The sequence below is a fragment of the Trematomus bernacchii genome, unplaced genomic scaffold (assembly GCF_902827165.1).
Source record: "Trematomus bernacchii unplaced genomic scaffold, fTreBer1.1, whole genome shotgun sequence".
Classification (NCBI taxonomy): Eukaryota; Metazoa; Chordata; class Actinopteri; order Perciformes; family Nototheniidae; genus Trematomus; species Trematomus bernacchii.
The window spans coordinates 832,098-849,450 of record NW_022987597.1 but is presented as its reverse complement, the minus strand read 5'-3'; the positions used below and the strand labels follow the sequence as shown (position 1 = coordinate 849,450).

General features: G+C 40.9%; 1 protein-coding gene across 2 annotated transcripts in view; it reads right to left on the bottom strand.

Moving 5' to 3' along the window:
• Window positions 1-1,132: 1,132 nt before the first annotated feature.
• Window positions 1,133-17,353, bottom strand: part of LOC117482498 (metabotropic glutamate receptor 7-like) — a 232,136-nt gene continuing 215,915 nt past the window's right edge. The window contains exons 9-11 of one of the 2 annotated variants that reach the window (XM_034130586.1): window positions 10,867-11,113; window positions 9,500-9,522; window positions 1,133-1,946 (exon numbers count right to left, since the gene is read on the bottom strand). In XM_034130586.1, the coding sequence (XP_033986477.1) occupies window positions 9,518-9,522; window positions 10,867-11,113 (252 nt within the window). In that variant the 3' untranslated portion in view covers window positions 1,133-1,946; window positions 9,500-9,517. The remainder of the gene's footprint in view (window positions 1,947-9,499; window positions 9,523-10,866; window positions 11,114-17,353) is intronic. The other variant, XM_034130585.1, reaches the window with a different exon arrangement.

Below are 17,353 nucleotides of genomic sequence, written 5' to 3'. Positions count from 1 at the left end.
CTATAGACATCATTGTTGACTATAGACATCATTGTTCATTGTTGACTATAGACATCATTGTTGACTATAGACATCATTGTTGACTATAGACATCATTGTTGACTATAGACATCATTGTTGACTATAACAATCATTGTTGACTATTAGACATCATTGTTCATTGTTGACTTAGACATCATTGTTGAGCTATAGACATCATTGTTGACTATAGACATCATTGTTGACTATAGACATCATTGTTGACTATGACATGGTTGACTATAGACATCATTGGTTGACTATAGACATCATTGTTGACTATAGACATGGTGTGACTATAGACATCATTGTTGACTATAGACATTTGTTGAATATAGACATCATTGTTCATTGTTGACTATAGACATCATTGTTGACTATAGACTCATTGTTGACTATAGACATCATTGTTGACTATAGACATGGTTGACTATAGACATCATTGGTTCATTGTTGACTATAGACCTCATTGTTTGACTATACTATAGACATCATTGTTGACTATAGACATCATTGTTGACTATAGACATTGTTGAATATAGACATCATTGTTCATTGTTGACTATAGACATCATTGTTGACTATAGACATCATTGTTGACTATAGACATTGTTGAATATAGACATCATTGTTCATTGTTGACTATAGACATCATTGTTGACTATAGACATCATTGTTGACTATAGACATCATTGTTGACTATAGACATGGTTGACTATAGACATCATTGTTCATTGTTGACTATAGACATCATTGTTGACTTGGACATTGTTGACTATAGACATCATTGTTGACTATAGACATCATTGTTCATTGTTGACTATAGACATCATTGTTGACTATAGACATCATTGTTGACTATAGACATCATTGTTGACTATAGACATCATTGTTGACTATAGACATTGTTGAATATAGACATCATTGTTCATTGTTGACTATAGACATCATTGTTGACTATAGACATGGTTGACTATAGACATCATTGTTCATTGTTGACTATAGACATCATTGTTGACTATAGACATCATTGTTGACTATAGACATCATTGTTGACTATAGACATCATTGTTGACTATAGACATCATTGTACAAATAGCATTGTTGACAGAAGTCCCCAAATAATAGTAAGAAAGGTTTAATTTCATCCATGTTTCAACGTCAATTCTTCCTGACTTTAAACAGAAATGGTTTGCAGAGATCTTTGGAAAACCCTTGTGCTAATCAGAGTTGTATTTGTGTGCTCGTCGCAGTATTAAGCAGATTATGAATCCTGTTTTCAGGGCCTTTCAGAGACGTTGGCAGAAATCAGATTCCTGTTGGTAGCGCCACAAAGCCCTCCAAATCTCAAAGCAGAGAATATGGCTTCAATAAAAAAACAATGCGCATCCAAGAAGCAGAGAGCAAAAATAGACTCATCAACAACGTCAAAACCATCATCGCCTTGAAAGAAACCGTGAAGAGGAAAGTAAAGCAACAACCAGAACATATAAGCCATAAAGAGCCACACTCGGGAGGACAGGAAGTCGGTTTAAAGACGAGAGGAGGCTTCGTTTGACATCAACGGCGGAGAGAAGACGTCCGCCATGTTCCTTCTCTGCATCACGGACACAATGATTTATTTTTTACCATCGACAACAAACTGCTCGCTCGCCTCTCTTTGTAAATGCGCTCAAAGTCCAGAGGAAAGTCCCAGCATGCTTTGCTTCAGCTCCTGAAAGTCCGCGGTGGGCAATGAAGCACATGATACCAGAAAAACGAACAATAACATAAACCCTCCTGCTTTCCCGTCTCCTCCCTTTCCTTGATTTCAGCCGGCAGGGCGGGAACACACTCTTCTTCCTGGTTCTCAGTTTCTCAGTCTCTCGCTCGATGGCTTCAGATCTCGTGGTCGTTGTAGCTCACGTATTTCTTCTTTGCTGCCGGACCTGAATAAGAGGAGAAAAAGGAGAATGAAATATGAGCTCTCCAGTCAGGTCTTTTGGCTGTTAGTGTAGCTGGAGGTTAGTGTTGAGATCAATGGGAAATGTACGGAAGAGGATTAGGGCCAAATGTGGACAATTTGTTGAGATCTGACCAAAGTGACATTTTTTGTGAGAGTCAGAATTTTGAGGTAAATATATATTTATTCATTTTTCTTACATTTCCCCCAAAAATGTAAATATGTTTTTCCCCAAAAGTCTGTCTTTTTTTCCTCAGAATTCTGAAGAAAAAACACTTTATTACACAAAATAAATCAGAATTTGAGAATTTTACGGAAAATCTCAAAATTCACAGAAAAAAAGCCAGAAATTTGAGATAAAACATATTAAATGTTTTTCCCCAGAAAGTCAGAATTCTTACTTTTTTCTTATAACACATTTTTTCTTAAAAAATTGTCAGAAGTTACAATTTCTAGAAAAAAATAATTCTATTATTTTTCACGGAAAATCTCAAAGTTCTGCGAAAAATTCATTTCTGGTTAGCTCTAAAAAAACGTTTCACATGTCGCCCTTATCTTCTTCCGTAGAAACGAGAGTTTATGATTGCATGAAAATGAAATGTTAGAAGCTAAAACAGACGGTTTGAATCATGAAGGAGGATTGTGCCGTTTGCAGAGCCTGAGATCACTGACAGTAATAACACCACCAACATTTAAAAAATCATTCGTGTTTGTTTTCAACTTCTGTGCGTTGATCTTTAGAAAAAATCATGAGATAAAGATGACTTCATTTTCACTGAAATACCAACAAATAGCTCTCTTTGTGTGGGAGAGATTCCAGCCTCAGCAGACCATTTACATGCACTAACACCTAAAGAACACACTACATGAGAGGGAACACCACAGAAGAAGAACAGGCCTGTTTTAAAGAGCAGTACCCTTTAGTGTTGACCTTCTCCCTATCTCCCCCTGCAGCGCCCCACCCCCCCTCATCTAACGCTGAACCTCGATGACAAACGGCTCGGAGCCAGAAGCCCATCATCAATCATGGCGGGTGATAAAAGAGGAAATGGCAGAATATGCATATTAAAGCTGACTTTTATCGTAACGTGTCTTCTTCATAAAGAGAGGAGTCTTTAGAGCTTAGTGTCCGCGGAGAGGAAGAGCAGTCCAACATTATTCAAGATTCAAGGCTTTATTGTCATGTGTGACAGCGTGTCTTGGTTAGCATTACAATGTGGTTTCTGCTTTGCACGGACACTGGGCGACGTCAGTGGTGAACCGTCAGGGCCTTCAAGGTATTCAGAGAATTGTGTTAGAAAGGAAATGCAACCAATCAGATGTTGTTCTGGGTCTCTGGGTAGAATATCCTTTAGCCAGGTATTCTCTATCCTTGATAGAAGGCCCTGGCCCTCACACTGAATGAGAGCGTTTGGATTGACAGTTTGATCAACCAATCATATATTGATTTGTAGCCAATGGGCGTGTTCTTTCAGAGTTTCCCTCGGTTCCAGGTGCTCTAGGAGGCCCGTTCGTTCACAGCAGCTACAGTGGAGATATATCAATGAAAAACTGAAGTCTGAACTGAAACAGATCAAATAGTGCAAGAGAATGTTTTGAGATGTGCAAGTTAATACAAATAAAATATAAATAGTGTAAGAAGAGTCTATATACAAGTTAATGGAATATTTAGAGATAATTAGCAAAATGCAAACAGATGAATGTTATGGATGTTCTTCACAGAGTTCAGGAGTTTAACAGTCTTATGGCCTGTGGGATGAAACTGTCTGAGTCTGGTGGACAGTTTGTGTCTGGGGGTCTTTTATAATGAGTCTTTTTTTATGAAGCGTGAAGAGGAGGGTTTTATTCTGTCTAACAGCTGGAGTTATTAAATTGAGTCCATAAAGGGAAATCAGAAATGATTGTCTCTCACCAAAAGTAGATGCAAAGCAGAGTCTGTGATATAAACTATGGAAGAAAGACATAAATGGCTCTTCTTGTTATTAAATGTGTGTTTTTTTTTGTATCTCCTATTTATAAGATAGTATTTCAACATAATGACAATTAAGTCCAAATAATGACGCAGTATCCTCAAAATAATGACTTTATATCGGAAAATTAGACATTCCTAAAAGTGGTGGAAGCAGCATCCCCAGTATAAATAACGCCTACAATGTGAAGAGGCACCGAGATCACATGCGGAATCTTTTCTCAAAATTCTGCAGTTTTTCTCAAAATACTGATTTTCTGTAAATTTCAAATCCAGATTTTTGATTTCTGAAAGTCTCAGAATTCTGACTTTTATCTAAAAATTCTGACTTTTTTCAAAAAAATCTGACTTTTTTCAAAAAAATCTGACTTTTTTCAAAAGATTCTGACTTTTTTAAAAAAAAAATGCCTTTTTTCAAAAAATTCTGACTTTTTTCAAACAATTCTGACTTTTTTCAAACAATTCTGACTTTTTAAAAAAAAAAATTGACTTTTTTCAAAAAATTCTTACTTTTCAAAAAATTCTGACTTTTTTTCAAAAAATTCTGACTTTTTTGAAAAAATTCTGACGACAAAAAAAAATGAGTTTTTGCAAAAAAAAATTCAACATTTCAAAAACCTGTATTTTTCTGAAAGTCTCAAAATTCTGACTTTTTTCCTCAAAACTCTGACTCTTTTTTTTCTCCAAATCTCCAAACTGTTGGTCTTGTTCTTCCTTTTCTCAGTAGTGCCTCCGTCCAGGTGAGAAAGGCTAATCCCCAGAAACACACCTGCAGAGTTCCTGAGCTGCAGAAAGTGTGAGATTTGGAAGAAACGCTGTAAGGATTGTTTCTGAGAGCAGCCGGGGTTATCGGAGTTTCACGGAGATACAGAAACCTTTGTGAGGATTCTGAAGAGAGGCTGAGAGCCGTGAGAGAGATATAGAAGTCTCTGTTGTCGGGGAATCAGAGAGCAGAGATGAAGCCATCTGAAGAAACTGAGGGCCGTTAAGAGAGGGAGGATTTCAACCTGGAGGATGAACAAGTTGCTGCTACATTTTACTTTAGTATACCCTTCCCTACACTCTTAATGTCAATAATATCCTGCTTTATATCGTGTCTAAAGCCGTTCAATTATTGTCAGAGTTTATAGATCTTTTATCTTCACGTTCTACTATATATTTCCTACTTTTTAACATTGTTTTAATTCTATTTCGAGATGTTTACATTTTAGTATTGTTTATTTCTACTCTTTAATTTCTACTTATGTGCAATGCCTTGTCTTGTCTTTTAAAGCTGATGCTTATGCTGCTGCTCTTAAAAACAAGACCTGATATCTCACTGCAGTGTTACTTCTGAAGTTATGATGTCTTACATCAGGTGGAGAGACATACTCTGACTAGATATTAGACACTTATACTTGGCAAGATGTCGAGTTTTTGTAGAGTATAAAACAGAAATCTAACCGGTCTTGTAAATTGCATGAAACACTGGAGGAAGTGGATCTGCAGGGTGTTTTGTAGTGTGTGACTGTGGTAGAGCTGCAGCATGGAGGAAAGGGGGACCAGGGGCCTTTCTCATTTCATCAAATCCCCCTCCTCGACTCCTCGACTCCTCGACTCCTCGACTCCTCGACTCCTCGACTCCTCGGTCCTCCGGTAGTGACCCGGAAATGAATTTCAGCGCGCCATGTTGAAGGACATCTCATTTCTCTAAATGCACATCGAGGATCGAGCATCGAGCGTGGAGGAGGCTCTCTGGAGGAGCTCTAACCGAGGAGACACTGATGGGTCCTCCACGGTCCTCCACGGCTCCTTCGTGGATGCATTTCCGGGAACAGAGATGTTTCAAAGAGTCGTGACGCACGGCCGGACTGATCTCAGCCAATCACAGCTCTGCATGCATCCCCTGGATATTATTTTAGTAACTGCTTTCATCGCGACGCAATGTTTCCAGAGAGAACAGCTGTGAGGTCCGTGCAGAAAGCAGAGCAGTGTGTATCATATATATCACTCAGTATAACAGGCCTACTCTCTTTGCTTTAGTTTAGTAGATATCTACAAACAAAGAGTCCAGATGTTTCTAAAACCATTTAGTGCTTCACAAAATAAAATACACAACGGCTGTAGCTTGATGATATGCTTTAGGAGCTGTAGGTGCGTGTGTGTGGTGTAGGTGCGTGTGTGTGTGTGTGGTGTAGGTGCGTGTGTGTGCTGTAGGTGCGTGTGTGTGGTGTAGGTGCGTGTGTGTGCTGTAGGTGCGTGTGTGTGGTGTAGGTGCGTGTGTGTGGTGTAGGTGCGTGTGTGTGGTGTAGGTGCGTGTGTGTGGTGTAGGTGCGTGTGTGTGGTGTAGGTGCGTGTGTGTGGTGTAGGTGCGTGTGTGTGGCCCCAGGTGTCCCACTTTGTTATTTATTATAATCATTTGTCCCACAAATTGAGACGATGTCCCCCATTAGCTGTGTCAGATGTCAATCAATCAACAAAGTCTACAAATGTATTTGATTGGGTGTAACCGGCGAGGGGCGATGTTTTGTTGGGAAAAAAATCCATTCAAACCAAATATATGTAAGTCCTTTACCTGCATCGTTTGTTCAAACAAAAAAACCTAGTAAAAGGCGTAAAATGTCCCACACACACACACACACACACACACACACACACACACACACACACACACACACACACACACACACACACACACACACACACACACACACACACACACTCTTTGTCCCACATGTGGCTTGTTGACATGATGAGGGGAAAAGTAAAAGCACTCATTTTCCAGTATAGGTAAATACTGCTTTTCACAGTATTTCACATTAATTGTGTGACTGTCTGTTTCCTGTAGATATTTAATTGCTCTTTTTACTGCACTGTTAGCGTACAGCTTTATTATTATGCTGCTGTGTTTATTGGATTTTTGTAAGTCCTGTCTTATCTTATCTTAGTCCATATTAGATCTAATATTACATGTTTGTTTTATAATTATATACATGCATTTGTGTTCACTTGGTAAAGGTGGAGATTATTTCAATTACTTACCTATAATAATAGTAGGGCTGTCAGTCGATTAAAATAGTTAATCGCGATTAATCGCAAAGGAATCACACTTTTTGTATCTGTTCTAAATGTACCTTAGAGGGATATCTTTCAAGTTTTTAATACTCTTATCAACATATGAGTGGACAAATATGCTTTATATGTTTGTTTATTATCATTTGAACAATGACAAATATTCTCATGAATATTAAACACAACAACCTGAACATTACATGTGTGTGTGTGTGTGTGTGTGTGTGTGTGTGTGTGTGTGTGTGTGTGTGTGTGGGGGGGGGGGGGGGGGTGTGTGGGGGGGGGGGGGGGGGGGGGGGTGTGTGGGGGGGGGTGTGTGTGTGTGTGTGTGTGTGTGTGTGTGTGTGTGTGTGTGTGTGTGTGTGTGTGTGTGTGTGTGTGTGTGTGTGTGTGTGTGTGTGTGTGGACGCTGCAATCATGTTGCGCGCACTATCCGTGCTGAGTGTGCTGACTTCTCGTACAATGTCCCACTGTCTGGCGACCTGCATCAAGTCAAGTGCTCGGCGAAATGTCGCTCTTCTGTTTTCATTGAAACAGCTCCTTATATCCGTTAGCGCAGCTAGCTAGCACCAGATGCTAACAACAACAACAACACGTAAGGTGTGCCTCGCTCGCGCCACACATACACACACCCCTCCCGGTCCTCCCGATGGCCAGTCCGGGCCTGCCGGTGAGCGTGGAAGTGTGGTCTGCCACAAGCGGGCAGCAGGAGCGGGGCTGTCAGCATCAGCTTGTAGATGGTGTTTTAAACTCGCTCTGAAACTACGGGGCGGCCGAGGACAAAAAATACACATGCGTTAATCGCGTTAAAATAATTAGTGGCGTTAAAATGTTGCGTTAACGCGTTATTAACGCGTTAACTTGACAGCCCTAAATAATACATAACGATTTATATTCTATATTATAAATCCATACCTGCAAAGTAGCTATTAACTCAATTTGTAAAAGAAAACGTAGTGGAGTAAAAAAAAATGCCTCCAAAATGTAGTTAAGTAAAAAGTAGCATACCGTGAAAATACTCAAGTGAAGTACAAGTACCTCAAACTTGTACTTAAAGTGGACCTATCATGCTATATTTGAATAATATAGTGTAGGACCATACCTATATAAGGCATATTTATACGTTTTGTTTTTCAAAATACCAAACAGATCATGCATTTTAGCCATGCCTCATTTTGCTCAATTTGCACTTTTTTACCCCTGTTTTAGCAAGGGCTGATTCAGTGAGAACAGCACCACATACAGGCCTGGCATATGTACTACAGCATCTCCAGCGCTTTGGAACGGCAATGGCCGTGGCTGTCTCCTCCTGATTGGTGGAGTTGGCCCAATAGCCGTAGCGCCACCGTCCTGACGTCAGGACAGTGTTCAAATCTGGATCAGTTTTTATCAGATCCGTTGCAGCCCCTTTTTTAGAGATGTGGGTATGGAGGAAAATAGAGAGGGTTGTGTTTTCTGACACTTGGTGAGTTCCCTGGAACACCGGGGACACATATTCATGTAGAAAAGACGTACAAAAGTGCATTTTGCATGATAGGTCCCCTTTAAGTACAGTGCTTGAGTACATGTACTGCGTTCTGGTTGCAGCATGCCTCGTGCAGAGTTTAATGTCCTGATAGCAGCAGAAACTGTAAATCTGCTCCTCAAACGGTCCCATCGTCTCCTCATGTCGAGTTATGAGCCAATAGAGCGGTGCAGGGATGACGTATTCACCCTGAAGTAAGCTGCTGGTTCCCTCGACAAAAAAGCAACGGGATTTCTCCATAGGATTTTGGAAAATAGCTGGAAATAAGATCTGTGAAAACGAACCTGTTTGATAAATGCACGTTTTGTTCAGCCGGATAATCTCCACATGTCTACTCTACTTTTATAATGTTCGAATCATAACTCTAATCTCCAGAAGCAACATGCTAACGTGATGCTATAAAGGAACTACAGGCGAGTCCAGCAGCACGACTTCAACGTCACGCCAACTTCAGATCCATATTCAAACATACAGATTCTAAATGGAACGAGTTGAAGCGTTTGTTTGAACAGTTAGCAGGAGGCAGGTACTTGCTTTCAAGCAGAACAGGGCTAAACTAACTTAGAGGAGTGTTAACGTGTTCGGCGTAATGACGTACAACGTCCTCCACAACTTCTGTAGTCCTATTCAGCCACTTGGTAACAACCATCGTTTTTCAGACACGTCAACTCTTCAGAAATCACCAGAGGGGTCACTGCTGATGGATTTAATGTCCTAGAACAAAACGTGACCCGTCTCTTCAATGTATCTCAACCACAGACCTTAGTTCAGCTATTTTCCTAAATCCTATGGAGAGATCCCATTGGCTCTGAGACCAGGGAACAGGAAGTGGTGAAATGCTGACTCACTTCCTGGTTTTAGGACTCGTCACTGCACCGCTCTATAGAAGGATGGTGTAAAGAGCAGCGGAGGAATACCTAACACCCCAAAATCAAACCCCTCCAGCAGATGAAGGTCAGCACAGCCAAGCAGAAGAAGATTCATTTGCTCTTACCTCTGATCAATTATGAAATTAACCTGTCGAGGGGAGAAAACAGTGTTTGGTGAGAGGTGCTGAGAGGGGTCCCACTGAGAGGGGGTCACATGTCATTTCAATATGTGCCTTCTTTCATTTCTGCAAACATTGAAGCTCTTTTATAACTGATGTCCTGTGGAGCATCAGAGCAGGAAATTAGGTTTCTTCATGTTTGTCTAATATTTCAGAAGAGAAGTAGTTAGAGAAATAGGTTCAATATTTGAAAAGATAAAATGAGATTTCCTGCTGCTAATGCCGTTACTAATGCTAATGATGCTACTGCCAATGCTCCACCTGCTGCTAGCGCTGATGCTAATGATGCTGTTTTCATGTTGGGAAAAGTAACAATAACTCAAACTGAGATAGTGACGTGTTACCAGCAAACCCAATGTTTTACACACATGCTGCTGCTAATGCTAATGTTGCTTCTGCTAATGCTAGAGTTGCTTCCGCTAATGCTACTGCTAATGCTAATGCTGCTGCTAATGCTAATGTTGCTTCTGCTAATGCTAATGTTGCTTCTGCTAATGCTAATGCTACTGCTAATCAATCAATGTTTATTTATATAGCCCAATATCAAAAATGGTACATTTGTCTCAGTGGACTTTACAGATTGTACAAAATATGAATATGAATACTAATGCTATGTTGCTTCTGCTAACGCTGCTGCTAATGCTAGTGTTGCTTCTGTTGCTGCTAATGCTAATATTGCTTCTGCTAATGCTAGAGTTGCTTCTGCTAATGCTGCTGCTAATGCTAGTGTTGCTTCTGTTGCTGCTAATGCTAATATTGCTTCTGCTAATGCTAGAGTTGCTACTGCTAATCAATCAATGTTTATTTATATAGCCCAATATCAAAAATGGTACATTTGTCTCAGTGGACTTTACAGATTGTACAAAATATGAATATGAATACTAATGCTATGTTGCTTCTGCTAACGCTGCAGCTAATGCTAGTGTTGCTTCTGTTGCTGCTAATGCTAATATTGCTTTTGCTAATGCTAATATTGCTTCTGCTAATGCTAATATTGCTTCTGCTAATGCTGCAGCTAATGCTAGTGTTGCTTCTGTTGCTGCTAATGCTAATATTGCTTCTGCTAATGCTAGAGTTGCTTCTGCTAATGCTGCTGCTAATGCTAGTCTCTGTTCAATCAATTTATAAATAATAACTTCAGGTGTTTTGCTCATTTTAATCATGTTTTGCTTTAAAATGTGTTTTTTTTTAAAGGATGTTGCTTTTTTTGTCTACCTTGTCAGCGTCCTTCACGGTCTAACACAGACCACTCTATTCACATTATTTTAATCTGGTTTCTTTCACATGTTGAAGACCCTGTTTTGTGAACTCACTGTTGGGGTCCAGGTTCTCACACAGCTCGGTCTTGGCCTCTCCGTTGGGCCGGTCGCTGGCTTTGTGCGAGAGGCGGGACGACATGGTGGCGGCGGTGGCGACGGCCTTGAAGGAGCGTTTCCTCTTCTGCACGTTGAGCTCCGGGTGTAAGATGATGACGTAGACTTTGGGCATGAAGAGCATCCCGAGGGCCACGGACGCACTCAGGTTCATGGAGATGGTGAGGGTGGTGGTCTGGATGTACAGCTGGAGGGACAGAGGATAGAGGTAAGGAAGTCAATGCATCACAAGGCAAGGCAAGTTTATTTATATAGCAGCTTTTCAACACAAGCAATTCAAAGTGCTTTAAAATAATAGCGCTAAGAAATAGTGCAGCAGAAACACATTATAAGCCTGGGTTTAAAAGGACCTGGGAGTTTGTTCCAGATATTTGGAGCATGATAACTGAATTTCTCCATTTTTAGTTCTGGTTCTGAACAGAAAGCAGACCAGGTGGTTCATGGTGAAACAATTCATTTCATTATAAACCAGCAGCAGTAGTTTGGAGTCTCTGAAGGACAGGAAGCACACACACACGCACGCACACACGCACGCACGCACGCACGCACGCACGCACGCACGCACACACACACACACACACACATGGCCTAGAAAGGATGAGATGCGCTAAAATAACCTTTTCTCCAAATAAAGTAAAAAGCAATATTTTTCATTTGTCAGTAAATCGGTCCAAGAATGCAGAATTTTATCTAATTTTTAATATCTTATTTGCATTGTTTCCATCACGTCCACACAGATCGGCTGTTTGTGTTTTTATAAACCCCCACGCAGGATCACAGAGGCTCGCTGAGGAGACGCATCACGATGTGAGGAACAAAACGAGGAGCGACGGGGAGCGACACGACGATCTGCAAAAATCAAAAAAAGATTGTGGAGGCGAAACGAGCTGCGGATTCATTCTTCTTCTAAAGTCTGATTTATATTTCACATCATTCATCTGTAAAGTAACTAAAGGGATTAAATATATATATATATATGCATCAACATATACTTAAAGTACCAACAGTTAAAGTACTCAGATCTTGTACTTGAGTAAAAGTAGAAGTACTCAGATCTTGTACTTGAGTAAAAGTAGAAGTACTCAGGTCTTGTACTTAGTAAAAGTAGAAGTACTCAGATCTTGTACTTAGTAAAAGTAGAAGTACTCAGATCTTGTACTTGAGTAAAAGTAGAAGTACTCAGGTCTTGTACTTAGTAAAAGTAGAAGTACTCAGATCTTGTACTTGAGTAAAAGTAGAAGTACTCAGATCTTGTCCTTGAGTAAAAGTAGAAGTACTCAGATCTTGTACTTGAGTAAAAGTAGAAGAACTCAGGTCTAGTACTTGAGTAAAAGTATAAGTACTCAGGTCTTGTACTTGAGTAAAAGTAGAAGTACTCAGGTCTTGTACTTGAGTTAAAGTAGAAGTACTCAGGTCTGGTACTTGAGTAAAAGTAGAAGTACTCAGTTCTTGTACTTGAGTAAAAGTAGAAGTACTCAGATCTTGTACTTGAGTAAAAGTAGAAGTACTCAGTTCTTGTACTTAGTAAAAGTAGAAGTACTCAGTTCTTGTACTTGAGTAAAAGTAGAAGTACTCAGATCTTGTACTTGAGTAAAAGTAGAAGTACTCAGTTCTTGTACTTGAGTAAAAGTAGAAGTACTCAGGTCTTGTACTTGAGTAAAAGTAGAAGTACTCAGGTCTTGTACTTGAGTAAAAGTAGAAGTACTCAGTTCTTGTACTTGAGTAAAAGTAGAAGTACTCAGATCTTGTACTTGAGTAAAAGTAGAAGTACTCAGTTCTTGTACTTGAGTAAAAGTAGAAGTACTCAGATCTTGTACTTGAGTAAAAGTAGAAGTACTCAGTTCTTGTACTTGAGTAAAAGTAGAAGTACTCAGGTCTTGTACTTGAGTAAAAGTAGAAGTACTCAGTTCTTGTACTTGAGTAAAAGTAGAAGTACTCAGGTCTTGTACTTGAGTAAAAGTAGAAGTACTCAGTCTTGTACTTGAGTAAAAGTAGAAGTACTCAGGTCTTGTACTTGAGTAAAAGTAGAAGTACTCAGTTCTTGTACTTGAGTAAAAGTAGAAGTACTCAGATCTTGTACTTGAGTAAAAGTAGAAGTACTCAGTTCTTGTACTTGAGTAAAAGTAGAAGTACTCAGGTCTTGTACTTAGTAAAAGTAGAAGTACTCAGTTCTTGTACTTGAGTAAAAGTAGAAGTACTCAGATCTTGTACTTGAGTAAAAGTAGAAGTACTCAGATCTTGTACTTGAGTAAAAGTAGAAGTACTCAGATCTTGTACTTGAGTAAAAGTAGAAGTACTCAGATCTTGTTCTTGAGTAAAAGTAGAAGTACCAGAGTGTAGGAATACTCTGTTACAGTAAAAGTCCTGCATTCAAAATGTTCCTCAAGTGAAAGTAGAAAAGTATTCTCATCAAAATATAGTGAAAGTAGCGACAGTAAAAGTAGTCGTTGTGCAGATTGGTCCATTTCAGAATAATATCTATGATATGTTTTATAATGATTGATCATGAAAGTGTTCTCAAAGCTGGTAAAGGTGCAGCTAGTTTGAATGACTTTGTATACTGCAGGGTAGCTTGTGGATTTACTCCAGGTGGAACTAAAGTCTGATTTAACACTTGGTTAGATTACATAATTTACCTCTGAACTGTAGTGGGGTAGAAGAACATAGTAGCAGAATATGGAAATACTCAAGTAAAGTACTAGTACCTCTAAATTGTACTTGTGTACTCCTCTGATGAAGTGAGCGATAATGAGGATTGTGTTGCTCTGAACACTGCAGGCAGTTCTCTAAAGACTCCATTAGGATATTAAAGCTGCAGTTTGATATCATCATTATTACTACTTATCATATCTGCTGAGCTTCATGGATTTCCCCTGAGCTAAATACACTCAGTAATAATCATGTATTCAAACAGTGGGTCAAAGAGCAGGAGGAGTGTTCTCACAGAGACTTCATATGAAGCAGGGTGTGTTGTTATAAGACTCAGCAGCTTTAACACATGAAGACACTATTATTTCCAGCTTCGCTCTAATGCAGTATTTTATTAGCGCCCTCATGCTATATCTTTCATTATTATTATTAGATTATAATACTTAAAGTACAAAAACTAAACGTTATAGCTTCTAAAAGTACGAAAAGTATCAAAAGCTAAAAATATTGTTTTTGCTTTGTTTGTAAAACGTTTACTTTTCCAACTTGTTAGATGGTGAATCTTACATTTGGGTTTCTTTAAGATCATTTTCATGGTTAAACTTTTAGTTTTTGTAAGTCATAAATCAATGTTGATACACTGTGAAAAGTAAAAGTATTCAAATAATACTAAAATCAAGAATAGTATTACGTAAAAAAATACTTAAATGACCAAGAGTGAAAGTATTACCATTGTGATGCCCCTGTGGGTTCATCATAGAGAGGGTTAAAGTAAACAGATATGGTTCTAAACTGTATTGAAGTAAACATGTATTATTTTGAATTGTATTTTAGTGAACATGTATTGTTTGAACTGTTTTAAGTAATCCCATCTCACTTACAACTCACTGACCCAGAGATCCTGTTACACACACATACACCTCCTCCCACCAGCACACACACATATTCTTTTTAAGGTCCTTTCTGGGCATCAATATATCTGTGCACAATGTTTGGTTGTCTGGGAAAGAATAGTTTGTGTGAAATATTCCTTGGGAAAGTAAAGGAGTGAATACAGGTGCAGAGATAAGATTGACTCTGTCCTTGTGAACTTCAGAATCTCAGAAGAAAACATACTTTTTCCCAGAACTCTGATTCGCTGTATTGGACCCGACCAGAAGTGAATCCAACCAGTAAAAACACCTGGGGGAGTGAGCAGCTCACACAGCTCCTCCCCACGGACTCTCTGATTCGCTTCGGAGTAAAATGGGAAGGAAGAAGTCAACACATCTCCGCCCCAAAATATGGATATGAATACTGTTGTTTTTGCATGTAAAATGCTTCCTGTTTGCTGACTGGCTGGTCCCGATACCTGTATCGCACCGCAGTAGAAATTGAAAGTCCAGAGTACTCTGTAAAACTTGTATACGTGTTTTGTTTCTTACCAGTAAAATCAGATTATTGTTATAACCTTTATTCCGGTGTTTTGAATTCCTTCTTTATTAAATATAACCAGCCTCATCTAACAAACGGCGCGTAGCGGAGGGGGGGGGCTTTCAGCCACCATCCACAGTGTTTGCTACAACAGGGTATGGCTGTCCTGTCTGTCCTGTCTGTGCTGTATGGATTGCAGTGATTGCAGTAACTCAGGACACCTGGGTCTGGTGTCCTGCAGCTATTTAAAGCCTCTCTGCTCCTCTCTGTTCCCTCTCTGTTCCCTCTCTGTTCCCTCTCTGTTCCCTCTCTGTTCCCTCTCTGCTCCCTCTCTGTTCCCTCTCTGTTCCCTCTCTGTTCCCTCTCTGTTCCCTCTCTGTTCCCTCCTGTTCCCTCTCTGTTCCCCTCTCTGTTCCCTCTCTGTTCCCTCCTCTGTTCCCTCTCTGTTCCCTCTCTGTTCCCTCTCTGTTCCCTCTCTGTTCCCTCTCTGTCCCTCTCTGTTCCCTCTCTGTTCCTCTCTGTTCCCTCTCTGTTCCCTCTCTGTTCCCTCTCTGTTCCCCTCTCTGTTCCCTCTCTGTTCCCTCTCTGCTCCTCTCTGCTCCTCTCTGTTCCCTCTCTGTTCCCTCTCTGTTCCCTCTCTGTTCCCTCTCTGTTCCCTCTCTGTTCCTCTCTGTTCCTCTCTGTTCCCTCTCTGTTCCCTCTCTGTTCCCTCTCTGTTCCCCTCTCTGTTCCTCTCTGTTCCCCTCTCTGTCCCTCTCTGTTCCCTCTCTGTTCCCTCTCTGTTCCCTCTCTGTTCCCTCTCTGCTCCTCTCTGTTCCCTCTCTGTCCTCTCTGTTCCCTCTCTGTTCCCTCTCTGTTCCCTCTCTGCTCCTCTCTGTTCCTCTCTGTTCCCTCTCTGTTCCCTCTCTGTTCCTCTCTGTTCCCTCTCTGTTCCCTCTCTGTTCCCTCTCTGTTCCCTCTCCTGTTCCCTCTCTGTTCCCTCTCTGTTCCCTCTCTGTTCCCTCTCTGTTCCCTCTCTGTTCCCTCTCTGTTCCCTCTCTGTTCCCTCTCTGTTCCCTCTCTGTTCCCTCTCTGTTCCCTCTCTGTTCCCTCTCTGTTCCCTCTCTGTTCCCTCTCTGTTCCTCTCTGTTCCCTCTCTGTTCCCTCTCTGTTCCCCTCTCTGTTCCCTCTCTGTTCCTCTCTGCTCCTCTCTGTTCCCTCTCTGCTCCCTCTCTGCTCCTCTCTGCTCCCTCTCTGCTCCCTCTCTGCTCCCTCTCTGTTCCCTCTCTGTTCCCTCTCTGTTCCCTCTCTGTTCCCTCTCTGTTCCCTCTCTGTTCCTCTCTGTTCCTCTCTGTTCCCTCTCTGTTCCCTCTCTGTTCCCTCTCTGTTCCCTCTCTGTTCCCTCTCTGTTCCCTCTCTGTTCCCTCTCTGTTCCCTCTCTGTTCCCTCTCTGTTCCCCTCTCTGTTCCCTCTCTGTTCCCTCTCTGTTCCCTCTCTGTTCCTCTCTGTTCCCCTCTCTGTTCCCTCTCTGTTCCCTCTCTGTTCCCCTCTCTGTTCCCCTCTCTGTTCCCTCTCTGTTCCCTCTCTGTTCCCTCTCTGTTCCCCTCTCTGTTCCCCTCTCTGTTCCTCTCTGTCCCTCCTCTGTTCCCCTCTCTGTTCCCCCTCTCTGTTCCCTCTCTGTTCCCTCTCTGTTCCCCTCTCTGTTCCCTCTCTGTTCCCTCTCTGTTCCCCTCTCTGTTCCCTCTCTGTTCCCCTCCTGTTCCCCCTGCTTCCCCTCTCTGTTCCCCCTCTCTGTTCCCTCTCTGTTCCCTCTCTGTTCCCTCTCTGTTCCCCTCTCTGTTCCCCTCTCTGTTCCCTCTCTGTTCCCCTCTCTGTTCCCTCTCTGTTCCCTCTCTGTTCCCTCTCTGTTCCCTCTCTGTTTCCCCTGCACGCACCCGGCTCTGCTGAGTATAACAAATTCCACTTGATTTGAATAGTTTGTTCTAAATAAACATCCTTTGATAAACGTTGACATGGTGTGTCTCCTCTTTGCTGTGGCCTTTTGAGCCAGGTCGTAACACCATCGAACGGTAGTACAAAAAGTAAAAGTATCACCACTGAAAAAGTATTCGAAGTACAAAAAGTAAAAGGATTAGCCTAAAAAATAACTACCAGTAAAAGGACTAAAAGTATAAGCATGGGAATGTTCTTAAAGTACGAAAAGTTGAAGCATTACCATCAAGTGGTACTGGGAGTACGAAAAGGTAAAGTATCCCCGGCTAGAAATACTTTGATTTGAATTACGAAAAGATCTTTTGATTTGAAGTTGAATTACTTGTTACTATGTTAGGCTGACTGAAAGACTCTGTTTCGGGGCAAAATAAATACGTACATCACATAACTAAAG